Source organism: Bubalus bubalis, chromosome 4 (genome assembly GCF_019923935.1).
Source record: "Bubalus bubalis isolate 160015118507 breed Murrah chromosome 4, NDDB_SH_1, whole genome shotgun sequence".
NCBI classification, from domain to species: Eukaryota; Metazoa; Chordata; class Mammalia; order Artiodactyla; family Bovidae; genus Bubalus; species Bubalus bubalis.
Window position 1 is genome coordinate 48,100,052 of NC_059160.1, and position 26,545 is coordinate 48,126,596.

General features: G+C 44.3%; 1 protein-coding gene across 7 annotated transcripts in view; it reads left to right on the top strand.

Moving 5' to 3' along the window:
• The window catches only part of LARGE1 (LARGE xylosyl- and glucuronyltransferase 1), a 622,955-nt gene that overhangs the window by 352,584 nt on the left and 243,826 nt on the right, over positions 1–26,545 (top strand). For all 7 annotated transcript variants that reach the window (XM_044941379.2, XM_044941380.2, XM_044941376.2 and 4 more), the window contains one exon: positions 13,607–13,778. In XM_044941379.2, coding sequence (XP_044797314.1) covers positions 13,607–13,778 — 172 coding nt within the window. The remainder of the gene's footprint in view (positions 1–13,606; positions 13,779–26,545) is intronic.

Below are 26,545 nucleotides of genomic sequence, written 5' to 3' on the forward strand. Positions count from 1 at the left end.
TTGTGATGTCTTTCTGTACACACAGGCATATACAAATGGTTGAAGACTGCAGACTAATAGATTATGACCTATACCAATAAAACACCACTCTATCTAACTTAGAACTAGAACAGTATCACCAGATATACCTGGATGCCTTCCTATTCCATCACCCTACCTTCTCCAACCCCAATCAAGATAAACCTCTAATTTGAATGCTGTAATAACGCTTTTTGAAATTGTTTTTGTGTCTCCTCAACTGTACTGTAATCTCCGAGCATTCATCTAATCTTTGAAGGAAAGAATGATGAACGAATGAATGAAGCAGGTTTACCAATGTATCCCCATCAAAGGAATGGTTCTCAATAAGCATTGCTTGTTTACATGTGTTGTTCCAGTTTTTCAAAGCTATTCATTGATTTGCCTCTGTGTGTCAGGCACTGTGCTAAGTAGACATACATAAATATGTACCATGGACTGTAATAAGAAGAATTGCAGCTTCTAAAAATATTAAGTCCAGGCTATGCAGGAGCTAATGCAATTTTCTCCTCAGTGCATTGAAAAATCTATTAGTTAAGAAGGCAGCAATATTTCAGGAAATTAAACCACTGTAACAGTCCAGTTCACAAATCAGAACTCCCAGTGCTTTGAAACACTCCATTTCATAACATAAAGTACTCAGAGGTTCAGACGATCCATGAATGCTCCAGTGACCAATCCCCCCAAGCTTCACAGAGCTAAATAGAGGATGCTTCTTGCCAGGCATGAGCGAGGAAGGGGTCTTGTTGCCACTGCTACTGGGAGGAATGTGTTTACAGACCTGTGATCACATTCCTCTTGATTCACTGTGCCTTTGTCATCATCCTCGAATTAATTATGCTTGTGGAAGATGGCTGCTCAGTCGATTTCTGAATAATGAGCATTTCAGGTGAAAGCTAGATAACTCATTTTGGGCTGGGGTTATATTTTCTGAATAAATGTTCATTGATGCCTCATAGTGAGCTGGGGTTATATTTTCTGAATAAATATTCACTGACACCTCATAAGGTCGCTGTCACCCATAAAGACTAATTTGGGGGCTCTTACAAGGTTTCCTGCAAGACCCCATTGTGGGAAGATGGGAACTGTTTCACTTAGCTCTCCTGTTGGTACTAGTCACTTAGAATTTCACAGGAGGTGACCTAGAGATGCTTTTATTGAAATGGGATTTCTGAGTTTAGAAGTAGAATAGCCGGGAAGCCTCCATGCCATGTGACATAGAGTTATCTAAAGGACCCCTGATCTTCCGTCAACACTTTCTTTTGTTAGTCCTCGAAAAGGGTCCTCTCTCCCTATACATCCAACCCTGTCAAGTTCAGGGCTATCTTTAAAGACTTTTTTTTTTTAATGTGGGCCGTCTTTATTGAATGTGTTACAATATTGCTTCTGCTTTATGTTTTGTTTTATTGGGCAGGAGGGATGTGGAATCTTAGTTTCCCAACCAGGGATCAAACCTGCACCTTTTGCATTGGAAAGTGAAGTCTTAACCACTCTACTACCAGGGAAGTCCCAGGGCTATCTTATATCTTGTTTCTGAGCAGTAAGCTACCTGGTGATCCAGTGTAAATGACTCCACCAACAACGCCTAAAGAAATAAATGCTTCCTATTTCTCCAAGTTAGTGTTTCTTAAGGTGTATTCTGGAACACCTGCTTTAGGGTTCATGGGTCTCTGGTTAACAATTTAGATTTCTGGGCTCTACTCTGGACCTGATAAATCATCACTTCTGAGTATGATCCTGGCAATCTGCATTTTCTTTCTCTTCCATGGTTTGCTAGAGTATATTTCAAAATTACAATTGAGATTTTGTGTCTTTGCTAGTGAAAACCTTTTGTTTCTTCCGCTGGGCCCAAGGATATGATCCAGAATTCTTTAGTGTGGTATCCAGAGCAACATTTGTCTGTCTCCTCCTCCCCAAGGCCTTTTCCATCACTTCCGGCTTCAAGCTTTACCTAGATATATCAGATTATACTTATTTTGTACACACAAACACACATGACTATTTATAACTCCATGCCTCACTGATGCAGACACCTCTCCCAACCTGCTTTTCTCACGATATTTGAAAAACTCAACTTTCAGCTCATTTTGTCCAGATCAAATTGAAGGCTCATCTTTTCCAGACATCTGCTATTATTCTCCCTTCTTTTCAGCCACCCTCCTTTGACTGTCCTTCTTATAGGCTGCTGCTGTGCATACACCTGGAGTTTATCATACTCCATTTATTACCATCTTAGTATTGGAATTGTGGAAGCCAGTTTCTAAAATAGCCCTCAATGACGGCATCTCCTGGTACTCACACTTTCGTCTGATCCCTTCCCACGTCGCCAAGGCTAACCTGTGTAATCAATAAGATGTTGCAAAAATGACACCATGCAACTTCTGAGTCCAAGTCATAAAAGACATCCTAGCTTCTTTCTTGTTCTCTGTTGGATCTCTTACTCTGGGAGAAGCCAGCTGCTACATTGTAAAGGCATCCAGACAGACCTATGGGGTGGTCCATCTGGTGAAGAACTGAAGTTTCCTACCAACAGCCCTGGTGGGCTTCACTGGTGGTGCAGACGGTAAAGAATCTGCCTGTAATGCAGGAGACCCGGGTCCATCCCTGGATCGGGAAGATCCCCTGAAGAAGGAAGTGACGTCCCACTCCAGTATTCTTGCCTGGAGAATTCCATGGACAGAGGAGCCTGTGGGGCTATAATCTATAGGGTCACAAAGAGTCGGACACGACTGAACAACTAACACACAACCAACAGCAAGCGTCAATTCCCAGGCATGTAGTAGGAGTGAACCGTCTTGAAGCAGATCCCATTGCATTCAGATGTCTATAAGGTCAACCAAGGTCTTGACTACAACCTTATGAGGAATCCTGAGCCAGAGCCACCCAGAAAGTGGGCTCCCAAATTCCTAACAGAAACTGTGTGAGATAATAAACAATTATTGCGGTTTTAAGCTTCTGTGTCTTGAGGTAACTTGTTATGCAGCAAAGGATAATGAATATCCATTAGACCATAAACTCTTCAAGCATCAGCCATGTTTTATTCATTGTGGACTCTAGTCCCTAGCCCCTTCTCAGTACCTGACCCATATTAAGTGTTCTGTCAATGCTGATTTAAATGATTCCAACTGAGCTAAACTGGAGCATTTTTTTTGCTGGCAAGGGTAAATACAAATGGAGATGACTTTATCTTGTAGGTAAGAATCTCATCTTTTCTATTCTTCTAAATATCATCGGTAATACTAACAATTAAAAATAATAGTCAATACCTATATACAGCATCAGAATTCTCACAAGCCTGTTGAGTATGTTCTGTGTGGATGCCCATTTTGCAGATGAGAAAACAGAGGTACATGGAACAGTGTTTAATTACTTGGCCAAAGTGACCCAGCCTGGTGAGTGATGGATCCAGGATTCAAAGCCAGGCAGTCAGACTCCAGAGTGCGAGCTGCTAGCCAATTGAAAAGCTTATGTTGAGCGCTTGCAGTATAGCACACACTGTACCAGACCCTTTCATTCTCTTGCCTCATTTACTGCTTTTGCAAACCTCATGAGATACATATTTATTTCCCCTCTTTTATGGGTGAGCAGATTGAGGATGAGAGCAGTGAGCTCGCCAGTGGGAATCTGGCCGTTCAGACTCCCGAGCTTATGTTCAGTTCACAATCCTCCACGGCACGGCCCAGGGTCCCCCACCCACCCACCCACCCGAGTTTCTTATCCTCCATTTCTTAGCAATTATGTTCTGAACATACAGGTTGGTTGCCAAGACAACCACTCAGAAACAACATGAAAGGCAAATGACTTTTCAGACATTCTGCAGCCAGGATGGTTTCTTCTTTAACTTTTAAAAATGAGTCAAGGTGATTTGTAATCCACAGGAAAAAGTGGATAGGTAAAAGAAATGTATTATTTTTTCCTTTTTGAAAAAAAAATGTATTGGAATATAGCTGCTTTACAGTGTTGTGTTTCTGCTGTACAGCAAAGTGAATCAGCTATATGTACACATATGTCCCCTCTTTTTTAGGTCCTTCCCATTTAGGTCACCACAGAGCCCTGAGTAGAGTTCCCTGTGCTATACAGTAGGTTCCCGTTAGTTATCAATTTTATACACAGTATCAATAGTGTATATATGTCAATCCCAATCTCCCAGTACATCCGATGCCCTTCCTCCCCACTTTGGTGTCCATACATCTGTTTTCTATATCTGTGCCTCTGTTTCTGCTTTGCAAATAGGTTCATCTGTACCATTTTTCTAAATTCCACATATATGCATTAATAGACGATATTTTTTTTTCTCTTTTTGACTTAGGTCACTCTGTATGACAGTCTCCAAGTCCACCCATGTCTCTATAAGTAACTCAATTTCATTCCTTTTAATTATTGTTGTTGCTAAGTTGTGTCTGACTCCTTGTGACCCCATGAACTGCAGCATGCCAGGCTTCCCTGTCCTTCACTATCTCCCAGAATTTGCTCAAACTCATGTCCATTGACTTAGTGATGCCATCCAACCATCTCATCCTCTGTCACCCTCTTCTCCTCCTGCCTTCAATCTTTCCCAGCATCAGGGTCTTTTCTAGTGAGTCAGCTCTTCTCATCAGGTGGCCAAATTATTGGCGATTCCGCATCAGTCCTTCCAATGAATATTCCAGGTCGATTTCCTTTAGGATTGTCTGAGTCTTCCATTGTATATATGTACTATATCTTCTTTATCCATTTCTCTGTCGGACATTTAGTTTGCTTCCATGTCCTAGCTGAAGAAATTTATTTTGAGCAGAAAATATTTCTAGGATGATGAGGAAAGATTCCAGATCAGAAATAGAGCAATTCCCTAGGAAGGGAGCAAAATATACTACTCTTACTCCTGTTTTTTCACATGAAAAAATTAATCTCCACAGAGATATTCAATTCAGGAATACCCAACTCCAACGCCTTTGTATCTAATTGCCTTAAAAAAAGCTGCTTCTTGGTGAACATGGATTTTACTGATGAAGGCAGGGACGTGGCTACGACCCTACAGTTACTAGCCCTGAGGAGTGGAGGACAGCTCTGAATAGACCAATAACTATGGGAAGGGTAAAGAAGAAAGAAACACTGCATCATTTCAGAGTAGAGTATCTAAGACTGGGGGGCTGAAATTTGAGGAAGGGGAAAGGACTCGGTCCTCTCCCCGCACAGTTCATATACTGGGATATTAAGACCTGACCTTTAGTCTAGTTGGAAGTAATGTAAATAAGATAGCACATAGAAAGCTCTCCCCACAGTGCCTGCATGCTTGCGTGCTCAGTCACTAAGTCATGTCTGACTCTCTGCAACCCTATGGACTGTAGCCCACCAGGCTCCTCTGTCCATGGGATTCTCCAGGCAAGAATACTGGAATGGGTTGCCATTTCCTTCTCCAGGGGATCTTCCCAATCCAGGGATCGAAGTTGCATCTGTCTCTTGCATTGGCAGGTGGGTTCTTTACTACTAGCGCTACCTAGGAAGCCCCCCAGGGAGCTCCCTGATGGCTAGTAAACAGCTCAAGCCCCAGCAAAGGCTAGATAATATTATCATTATGGGGGCATCCCAGTGCCCCCATAAGAATTGCTTATGCTCCTTTATGTAAGTGCATTCAGTGGTATTCTTAAGCTCAGTTGCATTTTTGCTAATTAAATCTTAGAGCATGTCTGCTTAGAATTATTAACAGCCATTGCAAGGATAATAATCTGTCCATTAACATAAACCTAGCTTTCATTCTTATTATTATTTTAATTACATGAACCCTTTGGTGTGTTCAGTGATGAAGAACATGCTAGGATATTGCTCAGCTAGGTGGTGGTGGTTCTACAGGGTACTCTGGGGGTCGGTCTGCATGACACCTTCCAGGTCTCTGTAACTTGCCTCTGAAGATAGTCTGCTCCACATTGATTCCCTGGTGGCTCACATGGTCAGGAATCTGGCTGCAATGCAGGATACCTGGGTTCGATTCCTGGTCAGGACAATCCCCTGGAGAAGGGAATGGCTACCCATTTCTAGTATTCTTGCCTGGAGAATTCCATGAACAGAGGAGCCTGGCGGGCTGCAGTCCATGGGGTTGCAAAGAGTTGGACACTACCGGACGACTAACACTTTTACTTTCTTTCTGTTGATTCCAAGAATTTAATATCCTCAGTTGGACTGGAGTTTACTGTATGTAGGCTGGAAGTGAGATCAGTAGCAGTGTGGATTGTACAAGGAGACTCCCCCTAAAGGTTATATGGGCGACCACTCACACCCATTTCCACCCCCGCCCCTAAAACCCAGGAGTATGGTCCAATTTGGAGATTCACTAGAGAGGGCTTCACATTTCCCCATAGATCCCAGTTTGTGATTTATTAATCTTATATATAGAAATATAGGGAAAAGATATGGGTGATTTATTTTCCCTGTTAGAACTATCTCTGTTCCCTGTTTCCTTTTTATTGTCAAAGTTATTAATACCATGGGCTTTCCTGATAGCTCAGTTGGTAAAGGATCCACCTGCAAAGCAGGAGACCCTGGTTCAGTTCCTAGGTCAGGAAGATCCGCTGAAGAAGGGATATGCTATCCACTCCAGTATTCTTGGGCTTCCCTTGTGGCTCAGCTGGTAAAGAATCCACCTGCAATGCAGGAGACCTGGGTTCAGTCCCTGGGTTTAATGTCTTGTCTTTATCAAACTCCAAATCATGTATCATCTGAATCTGGGTAGCGCTGACACACACTCATTTGGAGAAGGGAAATGGACTTTACTTCCCTCCTCTTTTTTAAAAAAATAATTTTATTTATTTATATGTATATTTTGACTGTGCTGGGTCTTGGTTGCTGTGTGGGCTTTTCTCTAGTTTCGGCGAGTTGGGGCTACTCTCTAGTTGTGGTGCCTGGATCTCTCATTCTGGTTTCTCTTGTTGCTGAGCATAGACTCTAGGGCACATGTGCTTTAGTGGTTTCAATAGAACACAGGCTCAGTAGTTGGGGCACACGGGCTTAGTTTATCCAAGGCATGAGGATCTTCCCGGACCAGGGATTAAACCCATGTCCCCTGCTTTGGCAGGCAGCTTCTTTACCATAGACCCACCAGGGAAGCCCATTTACTTCCCTTCTCTTAATAAATAGATGCTCTGTAATCCTCACAGCAATACTGTGAAGTGAGCATTTGAAGTTCCCATTTTACAGATGAGAAAACTGAGGCTTATGGTGGTTAAGTGACTTGCCTTGAGTCACATAGCTTATAAGCTTATTAGAACTGGTGCTAAAAATCAGGCTCTGGGGCTCAACAGGCTGTGCCTTTTTCAGTGTATGGTACCGATCTGGACCCAAGCAATTACACATGCCTCTTCTCCTAATTGGCAAAAATATCACAGGTGGCATTTGAACTGAGGCCTGGTTAAGTTTGAAGTCATACACATGATCAAATGACTGTGTTGTTACCATAATATGAATGACATCATGCCTACCTCAAGGATTTCTAGTCCAGAGCTGGAAAGAGACATGGAAAATTAGACAGTGTGATGGCTTGCTGTGCCGAAGGAAAGGAAACAGCTCGATTTGGGAGCCCTCACCCAGCCTTGGGCAGCAGGGAGGGGGGCCGGAGGCTGGTGCCTTCTAAGTTGGGACTTGAAGGAAGAGCAAGATTTGGACAGAGGCAGAGAGCACAGGTTCCATGCTGCTGCTGAGAGAAGGAGCCATTTGTAACAAATACATCTGCTTCTCACCACACGTTCTTCCCCCCTCTAGATTCCTTAGTTTTCTTTCTGGGATTTTCTTTCTGAATACAAACCCATTCGAATGCTTCCTCTACCGCTAATTGAACACTCTAACTTAATTGATTATGTATTAAGTCGGGGACTTGGGGCGACGTTCAGGCCTGGGCTCACGTTGAGATTAATTTATTCCTGTAGTCCTACTGTTCTGTGATGCATCCAAGTGCCTCGCCTGCGTGTGAAAAACAAAGCCGGGAGTTGGAGCCGTCGAATTAGACGGCTTAACCCAACGTCTCCGCCAAGCTCTCTTGCTTTGATGGTAACCAAAATAGATGAATAAGTTAATCAAAGGTCTGATTAAATAGCACAACTCTGCGGCATGGGCCCGTGACTGCCAAGCTTCAGTTCAGGCAAATTCTCAGGGGAGTGAGGAAACCAAGCTGAGTTCCAAAGGCCCAGGCTTACACGAGGAAGAGTTTTATAAAACCCACGGGAGGGAATTATTCAGAGTCCTCAGGCGTCAGATCTTAAGGTGACGGCTGGCCTGGGAGCTGACTTCAAAGGAAGACTATGGTTTGGGAAAGGAACACAAACATTTCGCCTGACAGATTCCGGCTATAGCTTTGCATCTTGCTTGGTGAGGATTTGCGACTAATCAGTCACCTTCCTGTGCCATCCATCTGTCCGTCCATCTATCCATCTGTCTTCCCATGCAGCCTTCCGTCTCCCCAGCCATCCTGCAGATGTGTGTTGTGTCTGTGATGTGTGAGGCTTGGTGCTTTGATCTTGCCATCATTTGTTTAAATTAATGGCCATTCTATTCTGTTAGGTTTGTCCCTCTGGATTCTTTCTCGTCTTTCTTCACTCTTCCCCTTGGGCTGATGCCTAAGGGCTGCATCCCCAAGCTTACTTTCTCACTGGATTCTGTTTGGGTTTGCCCAGTGGGCTACCCTGGCAGGAGTTGTAGGGGCAGGACGAGAGGGGGAGCTGAGATCTCTCTCCCTGATCCATCCTGAGGGATTGTTGCAGCAAGGTCATGTCTCTCTTCTGAAGGTCACTGCTCCTGCTAAGGGGCTTATTCATCTGACTCCCTTCTTTGGACACTAGCAGCAGCTGGCATTGGCCCTTCATGCGTTGAGTGGTAACGGCCCCCAACTCTTCCCCTCACCAAGTCTGCCCAGTGCCTTGTTTCTGCCCTTAAATTCTGCATTCATCCACACCCTGACCGATAATGATACACTGGAAGTGACTCCCTTTTATAAACGGCAGAGACTCCCCTCGCAGATTTGGCCAAGTTGACGTGGTGATTAATTGACAGTGTCAGAATATGAACGCAGGTGTATCTGACTCCAGGACCCAAGGTTCAGTTCTGTACTAGATCCCAGAGATGGCCCCAGACTTCAGTATTAAGTATTGAAGAGGCATATGCGTGCGCGTGTGTGTTAGTTGCTCAGTTCAGTTCAGTCGCTCAGTTGTGTCCGATTCTTCGCTGACTCCATGGACTGCAGCACACCAAGCCTCCCTGTCCATAACCAACTCCCAGAGTTTACTCAAACTCATCTCCATTGAGTCGGTGATGCCATCCAACCATCTCATCCTCTGTCATCCCCTTCTTCTCCTGCCTTCAGTCTTTCCCAGTATCAGAGTCTTTTCAAATGAGTCAGTTCTTCTCGTCAGGTGGCCAAAGTATTGGAGTTTCAGCTTCAGCATCAGTCCTTCCAATGAACACTCAGAACTGATCTCCTTTTAGGATGGACTGATTGGATCTCCTTGCAGTCCAAGGGACTCTCAAGAGTATTCTCCAACACCACGGTTCAAAAGCATCATTTCTTCATTAGTTGTTCAGCCACGTCCAAGTCTTTGCAACCCCATGGACTCCTCTGTCCATGGAATTTTCCAGGTAAGAATACTGGAGTGGGTTGCTGTTCCCTTCTCCAGGGGATCTTCCTCACCCAGAGATCAAACCCAAGCATAGCTATGTACATACTGGAAATGGGGAGAGAGAATCAGGATGAAGGGTGGGACCACATTTGCTGAGGATCTTTTGTGTACCAAGCAGTTGAGTCCTTTAAACTCCTTCAGTTTTTACATTAGCCATCTATTTGCTATTAAGTGATGGGACTGGATGCCATGATCTTAGTTTTCTGAATGTTGAGCTTTAAGCTTTAATTTAAGCTTATTCACTGTCCTCTTTCACGTTCATCAAGAGGCTCTTTAGTTCTTCTTCGCTTTCTGCCATAAGGGTGGTGTCATCTGCATATCTGAGGTTATTGATATTTCTCCCAGAAATCTTGATTCCAGGTTGTGCTTCATCCAGCCCAGCATTTCTCATGATGTACTCTGCATATAAGTTATATAAGTTAAATAGCATGGTGACTATATACAGCCTTGATGTACTCCTTTTCCTATTTGGAACCAGTCTGTTGTTACATGTCCAGGCAGATAGATGGGGAAACACTGGAAACAGTGACTGACTTTGTTTTTCTGGCCTTCAAAATCACTGCAGATGGTGATTGCAGCCATGAAATTAAAAGATGCTTACTCCTTGGAAGGAAAGTTATGACCAACCTAGACAGCATATTGAAAAGCAGAGACATTACTTTGTCAACAAAGGTCCATCTAGTCAAGGCTATGGTTTTCCCAGTGGTCATGTATGGATGTGAGAGTTGGATTATAAAGAAAGCTGAGTGCTGAAGAATTGATGCTTTTGAACTGTGGTGTTGGAGAAGACTCTTGAGAGTCCCTTGGACTGCAAGGAGATCCAACCAGTCCATCCTAAAAGAGATCAGTCCTGGGTATTCATTAGTAGGACTGATGTTGAAGCTGAAACTCCAATACTTTGGCCACCTGATGCGAAGAGCTGACTCATTTGAAAAGACCCTGATGCTGGGAAAGATTGAAGGCAGGAGGAGAAGGGGACGACAGAGGATGAGATGATTGGATGACATCACCGACTCAATGGACATGGGTTTAGGTGAACTCCGGGAGTTGGTGATGGACAGGGAGGCCTGGCATACTGCCGTTCATGGGATTGCAAAGAGTCGAACACAGCTGAGCAACTGAACTGAACTGTGATGTAGCAGCAGCTCCATTTTTACAGATAAAGAAACCAAGGCTTAGGGAGATCAACCCTTCCTGTGGGGCTAGAGTCCAGATTTGAACTTTTGTTTCTTTTTTCCCTCCTCCATGCTACCCAGAAACAAGGTGACAGGTTGCAGGCAGTCAATGGTTCTTTCTCTTGAAATTGACACATGGTGAAGAGTTCAGTTTATGTTTTCTTTTTTTCTGCTCAAAATTGTACTCACTTAATGCAAAGAGCCATTGCAAAACTGAGAATAAGGAATAGCTAAAATTGTATTTTGAGACAAATTGGAGATGAAAACATAGCATGGAGAAGGTGTGAGAAATGGAATGGGTCATATGGGTTATCAGAGAAGGTCCTTTCTGATAGCTTTCTTAAACTGACTTCCTACACTCCGGTTTCCCATCACTGGATCCTTATATGTTTAAAATGAAGACTGTCACGCTTAGTTTTTCTTTACAACATTAGTAGTTGATAATTTTTAAAGTTGGCAAGTATAGATTAAATGTGTGTATGTAACCTGAATATATATATATATATATATATATGAATGTATGTATATCTGTATCTGGGGCTTCCCTGGTGGCTCAGATAGTAAAGAATCTGCCTACAATGCAGGAGACCCTGGTTCAGTCCCTGGATTGGGAAGATCCCCTGGAGAAGAGAATGGCTACCCATTCCAGTATTCTTGCCTGGTGAATTCTGTGGACAGAGGAGCCTGGCAAGCTACAGTCCATGGGGTCCCAAAGAGTCAGACACGACTGAGCACTAACACTTTTTCATATCTATATGTATCTATAGAGAGAGACAGTACTCCTATCATCCCCCAAATGATTGATGCCAGTGGTTTGATGCTGTGCTTCCATTTCTTTTTTCTCTGCATTAATCTGAGTGGATATGTTTTCGTATTATTTGATTATATATAGTGGTTAATAAGCAAAAGCAATTTTTAGGCTTCCTTTTTTCTTTTTACTTTTAACATGTCAGTTTCTTTTCATTTCATCTTAGTCTATATTGTTTGTAACAACTGCACAGTGTGCTGTCCATGTTTTTTGTCTGCATCAGTTTTTAGTTGTGACATGCAGGGTTTTTTTTTTTTTTTTTTTTTTTTTTCCTTTAGCCGCAGCATGAGGTCTCTTTGTTGAGAAGGAAATGGAATGGCAACCCACTCCAGTAATCTTGCCTGGAAAATCTCATGGACAGAGGGACCTTGTGGGCTACAGTCCATGGGGTCACAAAGAGTTGGACACGATTTAGCAACTAAACAACAAATATCGGCTCTTACCTATGGCATGTGGGATCTTAGGGTATATGGGTTCTAGTTCCCTGACCAGGGATCGAACCTGGGGTCCCCTGCATTGGGAGTGTGGAGTCTTAACCACTGTACCACTGGGAAAGTCCCTTATCAAATGTTTTAAATACTATGTTTATATTAACTGTTTAATTTTTCGGCATTTGGATTGTTGCTATTTATTTACTTTTATGACATGGTGATGAACTTCAGGAATAAAACTTTGATCTCGTTCTTAAGTGTGACTTAAAAAAAAAAGTGTGTCCTCAAATGGAATTATAAGGACCAAAAGGAAGAATATTTTTTGGAATTTTTATGATGTGACCACATTTTCCATTAAAGGGTTCCATTCCAAATGTTCATTTCTTGAAAACAATTGTACTTTGACTTCCACGGAGATTCCCGTGGCAGCTGAGAGGAGACCCTGCCCATAAGGTCTTCATAAATGACCTGTGTTTCTGGAAGCTTTCATCACACTGGTGTTCAGTATTATTGTTAGCCTTCATTATCATTATCATTAGTCATAGTACCAGTAGTATCATTAGTAGTAGCATCAAATGGTACTAAGGTGTGTGACTCACTGATGTTCCCACCACCTGAGGGACATTGGTGGTTCCTTTGTTTGCTCTTGTATGTTCTCAGTTGCTCAGTCATGTCTGACTCTTTGGGACCCCATGGACTGTAGCTTGCCAGGCTCCTCTGTCCATGGAATTTTCCAGGCAAGAATACTGGAGTGGGTTGCCTTTTCCTACTCCATGGGATATTCCTGACCCAGGGATTGAACCAGCCTCTCCTGCACTGGCAGGCGGGTTCTTTGCCACTAAGCCACCTGTCATTCCTTAATAGCAGATGAGGATTTCAGTGTAGCCCTCCATGGGTCACCCTTCTGTGTGTACATCCTGTCTTGCTACCCAGTGAAGAGTGGCATATAAATCATTACCAGGTCCTTCCTGTGTCTTTATCTGAGAGTAAAAAGAATGGAGCAACAATGACCTGCTCCATTGTAGCTTTAAAAAAAATAGATAAGTGTACGCCTTAATGATATCATTAAGTAGTCATTTTTAATGACACAGAAATGGAATAAGACTTTAAGAAATATATCTATCCAGGAACAATTAGACATCGGTTGCAAAAATATATACAGTGATTCAATTTTTGAAACTTTTATTCTTTTGTGAATTTTCTCCAGTGAGCCTATATAATATAATTTCTATAATAACAGAAATCTTATTTTAAAATATCTGAGTGAAGTATTTGCATGGGGTAGTTATTTCAAAAACATTACTCTCCTTCTCCCTTGATTCAGATAAATTTTCTTCCAAAAGAACTTCACAAGCCAAACTGTAAATTACATGAACAAATCTTTAAGAAAATATTCATTCATTTACTCAACAATTTTTATCGGAACCTTTTTATGTACCAGGCACTATTTATAATGCTTGTACAAAAAATTAAATGTAGTGATTTTTTTTTTTTTTTTTGCTTTCTCCTACTCTTTCTCTTCACTTCCCTGTCTAGTCTGAAGTTTCCTGGATCCCCAACAAACACTACTCTGGGATTTATGGTCTGATGAAGCTTGTCCTTACCAAGACTCTTCCTGCCAACCTGGAGAGGGTCATCGTCCTTGACACAGACATCACCTTTGCAACAGACATTGCCGAGCTCTGGGCTGTGTTCCACAAGTTCAAAGGTAATTGTAGCTCTTCCCCCACCCCTCCCCGATATCTGAAGGTGTCAAATGACATAACAAGAATAGCAATTGTATTTTTTTTTAATGTGAGGGCAACTCTTAATGAGGTCATGCTAATTAAATAGACAAGGAATTATAAATAGAGGTGAGCATCAGTTCTACTCTCATTTGGTACTTGTTAGAGGAAAACAGGGATTGGCTTGTATGTCTTTAATAATTGAAAAAGTAAGATCTGTGTTCATAGGAAGAACCCAATTGAGGGTTGTTGAATTGCTTTGTAAGAGACAGATATCAAATGTGTGTATTTTGTGTGCCCATAATTGAGTGTTGGCTTCTTTGTGTGGAGACGCGCATTTATCGGTTTTCCCTTTTTATCAAATGATACTTTGATTGCTGAGAAAGCCTGTGAGATGGTGGTGATGGGTATTCATTATAGAGTGTTTGAAAATGTTCTTATGACTTTTTGTTTCATTAAAAAGTTGATGGTTTATCATTTTAAAGAAGTATGTAAGTTTGGCTTTCTAAGAGGTTCTTTCTAGTCAGTTTCTTCTTAGTTTTTATTGTTAACTCTTGTCACTGCCCCAAGGTATGTGTGAGTATCAGGTGGGAAATTGTGAGGACAATCAGTGTTTATAACTGGTGTGGATTCATGAGAGAAGTGGCAGGCACAAACCCTACTATTATTTTAATACCCTTCTCCCAGGTGTCATCCTTAAATTACGATATTAGTTTTATATTCTCAATATTTGACAAATACATTGAGAGATAAGCCTAGCAGTGAGTTTTGTTTTTGTTTTTGTTTTTTTCTGACTTCTCCACTCTGGCTTCTGTGTTTAAAATCCCTCCTGCCTCTTCTCTATAGCTCCTTATCCTCTGAAGGTAAAATATTGCTTAGTGATTTTAAATCACAGCATTCTCAAGAATCACAGGCTATTCCAGTTGGTTTTAGTTTCCATTCACTGACAGAAGAGTAAATTCCTCACCCACTCCAGTCTCTGCCTGCTTCCTTCTGGGAGCCTCCCAGCTTTGGGATAATTGAAAAAAGTCCTCAGCACACCATGGGGGCAAAACACTCTGACCCTTGGCTTGGACTCTTTTCCTTGTCAGGATCAAAACTTTCCTTATTCATGTCAATAATGACACTAATAGACTGTTGAAACAGAGCATGTCTCAGCTTTCCGATCTCTTCTTCATAGAATGTTTGGATCTGTCGTTGTAGTTCACAAATAAAGGAACAGAAGCTTGGTGGGATGCAAGGTTCCACTTGGAGCTGAGACCACAGTGCATGGGTGTGTTGTCTTCCCTGAGCATCTCTTTTCAAGTCCCCCATCACATGTATTTGTTTTTGTTTTTTCCTGATTACACTGCACTCATTAGGGACTTTTTTTTTTCTATAGTTATGTGGCATTTTACTCCTATTTTAGTGCTGACCTTCAGTATTCAGTGATGCATTTATGCAGCAGGCATTTGTTGCATCCTCGCCGGGGGTCACCAGCTATAATGAGTCATCCACTGGGCCCTGGCTGTATGATGAGAAGTGAAGAGGAGAGAGAGTCACCACCTCCCATGGAGGGAGGGACCTCCACCTCCAGCTGGGACCATGTGACTGTAGAGGTGATGATCGTGTCTGTCTTACAGGATGAGAGTAGTGACTGTGTGTGGTGGACACTCACATTCCCCTTTGGGAGGAAAGGCTCATTCCTCCAGCTGCTGGAAGACTGCCTGCAGGTGGGCTCTGCTCTCAGCCCTCTTTGGGGAGTGGTCTCAGGTGAAGAGAGTCACCTTGCCCGGGGCCACACCCCACACCATGGACTGACTAATGCATGTGATATCTTGCAGGATCCACTGGCATCTGCCTGGCAGCCCCATTTCTCCCTGTGCCCAGTCCTGCTGGCACGCCGCCCCTTTCATAGATGTTGTCCTGAGAATTCTCCCTAAGTTAACCCCCAGCGTGCTCACTCCCATTCCCGCGTCTACTTCCCGAGAAACTCAGCCTGCCATATGCATTCAGAGCTGCAAGTCTCTCCTGGATGAGTGTAACCCAGCAAGATCCTAGGGACAGGTGGTCCCTAAAGGTAACCTGTCACTGGGAAATCACATCTATTCTGTCCCAGCAAGGACCTGCCACAGCGCTGGTAGGGTTCTGTCACCACTCACAACCACGGTAATAATCTGGTGTTAAGCCCGCCCACCCCCATATCCCTGTGGATGGAAAGGCATCCAAGGCTCTTGGTGCTCCTGGAGATGACCCAAGGACGTGGATTTGGAGGGCTCAGAGACTCAAGGCAGCTCCTGGGGCAGAGCAGAGTATATGGGCCAAGGTCCGGGCCGGGGAAGTTTGACTGCAAGGAGTTCAATTAATGGGCTGCATTTTATTTGCTCATCCTCTCGTTGGTTCATTTCGAGCATTAGTCAGGCCCCCACAGTGCAGAGGAATCTATTAGATGCTGTTGTTAGAACAGGGCACCTGCCTTCAAGGAGCTCACAAACAAGGGGTACTGTGTCTGTGTTTACCTATCGCCAGCAAAGTCGTGTAACAAGCGTCTGAGGTTTTCCCATGCCCGCCCTAACTTTTCTGGGGAAATAAGGAAATGAAAAGAAAGTAAGCAAGCTCTTCTCTTTTCCATATGGCGCTCTTTAGTATAGGGGTGTGTGTGTGATTATTTTTTCTAAACGGAATGATTAGAAGCCAGTTCATGGAATAGGAAGGAAGTCCCTTAGGACAGACCCATAAATGTGGAACACTCTGATCCAGGAGGGAAGGTTCCCCTCTCATAACGGTAATCGCAGTTGGTATGTTTCACTGTAAACCTTTTGGGTGACACTGATGCCATTTGGCCTTGCTGGGTTTTCTCTGGTCTGGAACACCTGGTTTATCTGGGCTGAGTGACTCTAGTGTTCAGTCTCGTACAGACTTGACTCCTTAAGGATGCTGTGAAATCCCCCTTGCCTAAACTCATTACATAGAGAACCTAGTAAAGAGCTTTTTAGTAAGGACGTAGACCAGCCTCAGTCTCTGCTGTGGTCATCGCCTCTGTGGCATTTGCCTGTCTCTGCATCCTGATCAAGTCTACTCCAACTGGCATGGGGGCAGAATCAAAGGCATAAGGAAGTGTGATTTTCCCCAGATTTGAGAAATAAAACCTCCATCTGCAGAATACTGGCCCAGCTTGTGAAGTTCCAGGACAGCCTCTTTAAAGTAGTTGTGAGCCCTAGGAAGTCTCCGCATGTATTCATCACGGTCCAGTAGAATAAGCCAGAACTGGAGCCCCTCTGGAGACTCTGTGGCCACAGGCAGGCTACTTGACTCCTCTGGGCCTCAGTGAGCCAAGAACAATGCCAGCAGGGTCCTTGCAGGAAATGCACAGATAGTTTGCATTATTCTTCCGATGTTCCATTTTCTCTAAGGACTCCTGCCAGCAGGTGTGGGGTAACAGCAGATACCATTAACGGGTGTCTGCTCCATTACCTTGCAACTTTGCCCACAAAGCCATGGGGCAGCTGTAAAGTGTACAATAATGTAAAAAGGCCAAATATGAAGAACTTTGGAAGTATTGTTTTTAAAAAGACGTTTAAGAACTTCTGTAGTTTTAATCACTTACCTTGAAGGGGTTTTTGGACTCTCTAGGACCTTTGTGTGGGACCTTCCCGCATCCCTTCTTCCCTGCTTCCCTGTTCCTCCAACCCCACCTTCCACATCTATTTGGTCACTCATTCATTAATTCATTATCTTTTGCGCCCTTGGACCTGTCCCTGGGCCCTGGGGGTAAGTCACACAGACCCAGACCTGCCCCCGTGTTGCTAATTCCTATCAGCTGTTTTTTTCTGTGTCGGGAGCCAGACTATCTTGTTTACCCCTCAAAAGTCTCTAAGTGTCTTGCCTGAGACCCTACAGCCTGCACGAGGCAGTGGTGGAGCCTGGATGGAAGCCAGGCCGACCCCAGGCTGACCTCAGAGCCTACTAGGTGTTTAACCACTAGATTCTAGATCCAACTGAACTCACAGTTACGTTAAAGTGTGGAAAGTACCTTGAAAGGCAGAATTCACGGTGAAGTAGAATCACATTTGAGGGGAAGCAGCCTTGGCAATGGCACCCCACTCCAGTACTCTTGCCTGGAAAATCCCATGGATGGAGGAGCCTGGCGGGCTGCAATCCATGGGGTCACTAAGAGTCAGACATGACTTCACTTTCACTTTTCACTTTTATGCATTGGAGAAGGAAATGGCAATCCACTCCAGTGTTCTTGCTTGGAGAATCCCAGGGATGGGGGAGCCTGGTGGGCTGCCGTCTATGGGGTCGCACAGAGTCGGACACAACTGAAGTGACTTAGCAGCAGCAGCCTTGGCCAAGGGGCTTCCCTGATGGTTCAAACAGTAAAGAATCTGCCTGCAATGCAGGAGACCCAGGTTCGATCCCTGGGTCAGGAAGGGCCCCTGGAGAAGGGAATGGCAACCCACTCCAGTAACTCTTGCCTGGAGAATTCCATGGACAGAGGAGCCTGGTGGGCTATAGTCCAAAGGGTCGCAAAGAGTCAGACACGACTGAAGCGACAAAGCAGCAGCAGCAGTCCTGGCCAGGAAGGCTTGTAAAGGGAAGAAGCAATGGCAACATTAGCCTGATGGCCCCACTTAGAAGGGATGCAGTATCCAGAGGCCAGAGGTCCGGAGAGAGAGCCATGCAGACACTGAAACACACTGCAGTCTGTTCCTCAAACAGACCAGGCGGGCCCTGCCTTGGTCATTTGCTCTGATGTCCCCGTGCTGGGAATGCTAGTCCCCCAGGTCCCTCCCTGTCTTGCTGCCAGAACTCCCTTTAAGGTTTTGCTCAAAGCTCAGCTTCTCTCAAGATTTCTGCCAACTGGCCCCTTTAATCCTGCAACCTGGGGATACCATCCCATCCCTCTCACACTGTTCTTTCCTATTTTTTACTGCATCCATCATCTTCTAATCTAGTCCATAATTGCTTATTAAGATTGTTCTGCTCCATCCAGGCAGCCACACAGACTCCCAGATACTGAGGACCTGGCTGGCTTTACCTGATTATTGTGTGTCTTTCCAGCTAATACATACGTACCTTGAGGGAAGGGGTCTTTGTCTTCTTCCTGACACTTTCCCAGCACGTAGAACAATACCTGGCAGGTGCTCCTTAAATAAATGAACAGATAAAACGTGATTCCAGGTTTGCAGAGTAGGAAATAAGGCAAGAGAACCACAAAAGGTTTTGTCAAGTGCAGCTTTGGTTTTTATCTAAAGGTAACTGAAAACCAGTTGAGAGTTTTAGGTACAGAAAAGGATGCTAAGATTTTCAGATTTGAAAAGGCTCCTTTGGCTGCAGCGTGGGGTTGTTCTATAAGATGAACCAGGAAACCAGTGCCTTGAAAGAAAGTTTTGGCAGCAGGTGGGAGGTTGTCTACTGCTGCGGCCCAAGCAAGATATGACAGTGGCCTTACAACAGGATGTTGCCCTTGGGGGCAGCAGGTGATGTCGAAGAGAGACGAAGGCAGGAATGGAGTGGATGGCCCCAGGTGACGGGTTCTGTGTTGGGCGTGTGCAGATGGAATGAATAGGTCTGGATCTTACAAAAGAGTCTGGGCTGGAGGTATCTTTAGGTGATTCATTTTTGGAATGAAAACAAAGCTATTTTATTAAAGTGTTCCCATTGGGCTATGATAGTTTCCTTTTCTGATTTCCAGGTATAGAATCCAGGGGTGCCGATGCTGTGGTTCCCAGCCCTGAAGGGAGGGTGGCTGGCTGGATCTGCTGTTTATCCAATGGGAGGTTCATTGGGTGATGGCAGGTAGGGGTCAGCACATCCAAAGGCTGGGCAAGGTGTGATTGGCAGGCTGGGATTAGTAAGAACAGGGAGCAGACTTCTCGGGAGAAAAGGTCATGGAGTACACCCTGATTGTGTCAGGAGACCCTGACGGTGCAGCTCACACCCAGTGAGCAATGTCAGTTCCTGCCTCTAGTTACCACTGTGTCACCAAGCCAACCACGTCCTGATTGCCCTGTCTGCGTGATTCATGGGATGGGACAGGGCAACCACGCCCATGCTCCCCAGGGTCCCCCGATGGGGCAAAGGGACCTCTGTCGGCTGTGTGAATTTCCTTCATGCACAGGGATGCAGGTTCTCTGTGAAGTGAGCTAGAGAGACACTATGAGTCCCCTAGGGAAGAGACGGAAAGAGAAGTTTCTAGAGTCCTGTGAGGTATGTCTTCCACCTCATCCTCGTTCAGCTCAAGGGTCCACTCCCGGAGTTGCTGGACATAGATGTCCAGGGCCTTTCCTAAGGCTGCCTCCCATCCATTCCCTCACCGTCGTTCTAACCTTGGCACTACTCACGTCTCTGGACCTCTGTTTCTTACTGGCAGAGTGGGGATGATGACGTGGTGAGGGTGATGTGAAATGAGACGTAAAAAGGTCGCAGAATGGTGCCTGAGGCAGAGGAAGGACCAGCAGTGTGTCATTGCTGCTGTTTCGAATATATGAGGGTCATTTTACTGTCGTCACAGTGAGACAGCGGTCTGCCTACCTAAGAGAGTCAAGATGGGAGACTCTTCATCTTAGAGGGATGGTGTTAGTCCTCTACAAGTAAGAAAATTTCCCCAGATATCCTCGATCAAGATGAGGATGGGGCGGGGGGGGGGGGTACAATTATACAATGGAATATTGCTCAGCCATTAAAAAGAAGGAAATAATGCCATATGCAGCAACATGGTTAGACCTAGAGATGGTCATCCTGAGTGAAATAAGTCAGAGCAGGAGAAAGTAAGTCAGAGAAGGAATGTCAAAAATAAGTTTGACATCCCTTATATGTGAAATCTAAAATGAAATGATACACTTGAACTTAGAAAACAGAAAAACACTTACAAACTTAGAGAACAAACTTCTGGTTGTCTGCACATACTGCTGTGTTTAAAACGGATAACCAACAAGGATATACTGTAGAGCACAGGGAACTCTGCTCAATGTTATGTGACAGCCGGGGTAAGAGGGGAGTTTGGGGGAGAATGGGTACGTGTATATGAATGGCTGAGTCCCCTTGCTGTCCACCTGAAACTATCACAACATTGTTAATCGGCTATACTCCAATACAAAATAAAAAGTTGTGTTTTTTTTTTAAAAAGCTGAATGATAAAAAAAATTTTTTTAATGAGGATGGGAGCTTGGGAGGAAGGTCATGTAAGAAGAAGAATCAGGATTTTGTCCTGATGGGAGTCACCAACTGTGTGTCTCAGTGGGGAGAGCAGAGACCATGGAGTGTGAGGTTCGAGGACCTGAGTGGAGGCCTGGCTCTCCCCTGCAATTTACACTTCAGTTTTAATAGGAATAATATTTCAGAAGCAAAATATGTAACTCACCTAGTCCTTTGCAGAGATCTGTTAAATTATCTCAGGTTTTGATGCAGATTTTTTCATATTTTACAGTTTCTGAAACTGAGATGTGACTTAACAAAGCCCCTTGACTGTTGATCTTTTTCTCCTATAAAATGTTTTGCTATATCAGTGTCCCCTTAGAATCTAGAAAATATGCCGCTGCTATTTTTATCAGTATTGTTTCTCTAGGTTTTCCTTTTATCTTAGAGTGCTGGAGGGAAAATGGAGGGTGGGTTGAGTTCTGGGCTAGACAAGGAAGAACTGAATTGGGAGGCTGATTAGAATCAGTGAGAGAGAAGGATCTTAGGGTCTCAGATCTTAGGGTCCCCTTGAGGACCTTTTAGTGTGTGACCATAGGGCCCTGGAACCTTGTGCTATTGCCATTTTTGGTAAATACCCTGAGTCTCACGGTTAGAATGGTTACCACCTCCTGACAGGCCCACGGGATTTTTTTTAAATTTCAGGGAGAAATAATGATAAGTTTAAAGATTAAAACTTTAGGGAGTTCCTCTGCCCAAAGGTATTTTCTTGCTCATTCAGACACTCGATAAATGTTTACTGAACACCTACTTGGTACTGGTTGCACAAGTTATGCAATCTAAGGCCTGATGCAGTAGAAATTCATGTGACTAATTCATCCTTATTTGAAAAATATCAGACACTTACGGGGAACATTTTGGGGTTACCTGCCATTAATGTGAATTACTCACTTCAGTTGCTTTTCTAATATTTTTCTGATATCAGCTACCTTGAGTGAAGGAAATTTTGATCGTGCATGTAGCCCCTGTGGGTACCTGGATGCGTGGGCTGTCCTAGGTCATTCTGGGGGAATTAAGAGATGAGAAGGTGGGGCAGGATCAAATAAAGGTACTAGAGACTTAGTGGGGGTGACTGTGAGAGACAGATGCAGACCAAGTAGCAGGAAGAGGCAAGAAGCAAATACTTACTGAATCGGTTTATGAAGGGACCTCCCTGGCAGTCCAGTGGTTAGGACTCCACCTTCCAACGCAGGGAGTGCCAGTTGATCCCTAGTCAGGGAGCTCAGGTCCCACATGCCTCATAGCCAAATAATCCAAACAAAGAACAGAAGCAATACTGTAACATTCAATAAAGACTTTAAAAGTGGTCCACATCAAAAAAAAAAAAACAACTTTAAAAAATAAATTTGTGGAGTTAGAGACAACATCCATCTTGAGAATCATGTGCTCAGGAAAGAAGGTTTTTTGTTCTTTTTGTTCTATAAGTATCTGGGCCAAAGGGGTCTTCCCTAAGGGTTAGCTCTGTTCCAAGTCTATATTAGTGAAATACCAAATCAGATTAACAGGCATATGCTAGTCAAGCAGCTAATGGTCATTTGCAATTGTGTTCTCTGATCAGTAATTCTGAATTGCAGGGTGGAGGCTTTCAGTATCAGAATTAATTACCTGTGGTGTCTTTGCAAACTGTACAACTCCAAGGCCCCTCCCGTCTCCTGCCAGCAGTCTGGACAGCACCAATGCTTTGGCTACCATTGCTTTCATGCATTCAGAGAAGGCGATGGCACCCCACTCCAGTACTCTTGCCTGGAAAATCCCACTGATGGAGGAGCCTGGTAGGCTGCAGTCCATGGGGTCGCGAAGAGTTGGACACGACTGAGTGACTTCACTTTCACTTTTCACTTTCATGCATTGGAGAAGGAAATGGCAACCCACTCCAGTGTTCTTGCCTGGAGAATCCCAGGGACGGGGGAGCCTGGTGGGCTGCCATCTATGGGGTTGCACAGAGTCGGACACGACTGAAGCGCCTTAGCAGCAGCAGCAGCAGCTTTCACGCAAGGTTTCTCCACCTCAGTGCTCTTGACATTTGGGGTTGGGTAATTCATCATTATGGGGGGCTGTCCTGTCATCCCTCGCCTCTACTCACTAGATGCCAGTTGCACCCCCTTCCCCAGTTGTGACAAGCAAACATATCTCCAGGCATCTGCAAGTGTCCCCTGAAGGACAGTCTTTCTCTGTTGTGAACCACTTCCTTAGTGGTTCCATTACTGATTTTTGAAAAAGGTATAGGATGTCCAGTGCTGGTGGTGCTGCTTTACATGGTTAATAATGGCCAGTGGCAAAGAAGAAATGAAATCTGAACTTTCTGCTGCTTGTTTATTGGTTCACATCTTGGAGACCCCCTTACCACGTGCCCTTAATGAATGACTTTCGGAGTCAACCCTATGCTCAAGCTTCTACTGTGTGCACTTCAGACTTCCTGTCCCCCTTTTTTATGCTCAATGCTAGCTTCCAAGATGCTTGATCTGTGAATTTTTTCCTCTCTTAGGGCTACAGATAGTTGAATAGCCACTAGTGAATTTCGTCCTTCAGAAGATGAATTTGTTGTTGTAAGTAGCTAAGTCGTATCTGACTCTTTGTGACCCCATGAACTGCAGTACACCAGGCTCCTCTGTTCTCCACTGCCTCCCAGAGTTTGCTCAAATTCATGTCCATTGAATCGGTGATGCTATCCAACAGTCTTGTCCTCTCCTGCCCCCTTCTCCTTCTGCCTTCAATCCTTCCCAGCATCAGGATGTTTTCCAATGAGTTGGCGCTTTGCATCAGGTGGCTGAAGTACTGGAGTTTCAGCATCAGTCCTTACAGTGAATATTCAGGATTGATTTTCTCTAGGATTGACTGGTTTGATCTCCTTGCTGTCCAAGAGACTCTCAAGAGTCTTCTCCAGCCCCACAGTTCAAAAGCATCAATTCTTTAGTGCTCAGCCTTCTTTATAATGCCTTCATTCCCTTGTACCTGGAAGGAAACTCGATACCAAGGGAAGGCATGATTGAATTGACCTGACTCAAATGCATTCTTAGCCATAAATTTGGGTAGGACCCTTTGGAGTTTATGATTTTTCCCTCAAAATCAAAAGAAGAGCCAACATGCTGCTCATCTCCATACTTGTGAAGAGAGGAAATCATGTCATTCTGTGACTATCGCAAGGACACATTTTTTTTTTCTTCTAAACACGTACACATAGATTATTAGCAGCATCTAATATGTGACAAGGACGGACGTGGCCTGTCAGGGAAGACAAATGGCTGTTCTCTTCTCCGTGCGGTGCACTGGGCTTGCGCATCTGGAGAGTGTAGTGGGCAGGGTTGTGTGTGCTGAGTCCTTATTGAGATGGATGGAGGGGCCATTGAAGGGAACACTGTCAGCCAGCACAGGATGGAGTGAAATCACCAGCTTCCCGAGAAGCAGAAGGACATTTTTTTCATTATCCACCATCTCCATTTGACCAGGAAGCTTGGGTTTCTGTTTTCTTGTTTGCCTTTTGATGGGTCTCAGGACAGAGAAGGTGTGGCAATTTTGAGGCTTCTCTTCTTTATGGCTTAGATATCAAAAGATCATATCCCATGATGGCAAAAATGCTTAAAAGATTAAAAAAGAATTTCTCAAATCTACCCAATAATCCATTTTCTGGGGCAGGGAGGAGAATGATGTGATACTAGAATATTTTAAAAAAAGAGGCATCCTTTGAAGGATTTTTGGAAAGAAGGGAGGGAGGGGAGGGTTGGTTGGCAGAGATGGAACTTGCTTTTTTCTTATTTAAGTGAACTTTAAAAATCTTTGGAACAGTTTATTATTTACAGAAAAAAATATGACGTTAGTACAGAGTCCCCATATACCTTGCACCCAGTTTCCCTTATTATTATTAATATCTTGAAGAGCTTGGTACATTTGGGGGGATACCTTGCTTTGATGAGATGCCTGATGCAGTCCAGATTCTGCATGCACCTGGATGTTCCATATACATTAGGTCCTTTCATCCTCACAACAGTCCTGACAGATGGCTAGTCCAATCTGCGTCTTACAAGAGGGAGAGCTAATGATTACAAAAGTTAAACAACACACCCGAATCATCTGCCGGGTAAGTGGGAGAGCCACAGCCTCAGCCCTCAGCCTGTCTTTTTCATTTGTGGATTTAGTCCTTAGGTTTTTAAGCAGTGCTCCTTGTCCTTCTCAAAGTCAGTGCTGAGCTGTAAGGATGGGTAAGATGATACACCAGCCTTCATGAAGGTGAACTCTAGTTGAGAATTCAGAAGGGCAAATAAATACTAAGAAAGGGTTATAGTGAGAGATAGAGGCACGTACCAAGCACAATGCGGCCATTATGGGAGGAGAGATTAACTCTGGTAGCTGGGAAAGTCATCACTCACAACACAAGAAAAAATGGGTCTTGTGGGTTGGCTGGAGATCTCCACATGGGAAAGTGGGACCAAGGAGAACAAAATGGACCGAAATCATGACGTGAAACAGGACAGCATGTTATCTGAACTTCAGGGCACTCCTACTGCTGGAATTTTTTTTGTGCAAAGAATTGAGTATGGGCGGATGGATTGGGAACCTGAGGGAAGATTGCCAAGTAGGCGGGAGCTAGATCACGGAAGGTGTGGCGTGGCGTGCCACACCAGGGAATTTGGGTTTTTCTAGGAGATGGTGAGAATCCATTGACAGTCTCTAAGGCAAAGAGTGACCTAATCAGGCCGGTATGTCCTCAGGACAGAAAGGTAACTGGGCTACAGTGGGTGGGATGGGCTGGATGGCGCAAAACCAAAAGCAGAGTCCAGTCAGTTGGCCGTGTCAGTAATCCAAGAAACCAGTGATCATTGCCTGAGCTAAGGTGGGGGTAAGATGGAACAACATAATCATTTAAAGATGGGTGTCCCAGTAAGATGTGGTACACGAGAGAAAAGATTCATCCCTACTTTCCCCGTTTAGACGATTAGGTGGGAAACAAGGAGAAAGCATATATTTAGGGCAAGAAAGTTCAGCTCTCTTGGCTCTGTGATTCTGCGCTGCTGCTGCTGGTGAATGTTTATGTAACAAATGCTTCCTCATAATGCACCCCATTTGTGCTCCACTGTGGTAAAAGTTCTGTCTTAGCTGCTCAGCATCCGTGCCCCGCTTCCACCAGCATCAGCAGGATGTCTCTCCTTGTCGTGATTGGTTTTTGGTGTGTGTAACGGTTGGTGATCCTATCCCTGGTTTCAGGGATAAGGGCATGACCCCGTCCTGCCTAGCAGTGGGACAACAGTCATCTCTCAGGCTCTGGTGACTGGTCCACAGTGGTGGTATGCCTGAAGCTGAATCCATCGCAACTAATGAGGATAAGCGAAGAACTTTTATTGGAACTTTTGGGAAAGATTTTCTATTACAGTTGCTGTTACTATGAAAAGATAAGACCGGAACTTTTGTTGGTCATTTTGCCACTTGTCAGGGATCCCCAAGACCACCCCTAGATTCGGTGTTCTGTTAGGAGGACTCATGGGAGTCAACATGAGTGGATTTCATGGCTGTGACTTATTACAGCAAAGGACATAAAGTAAAATCAGCAAAGACAAAGGTGCATGGGGTGAAGTCTAGG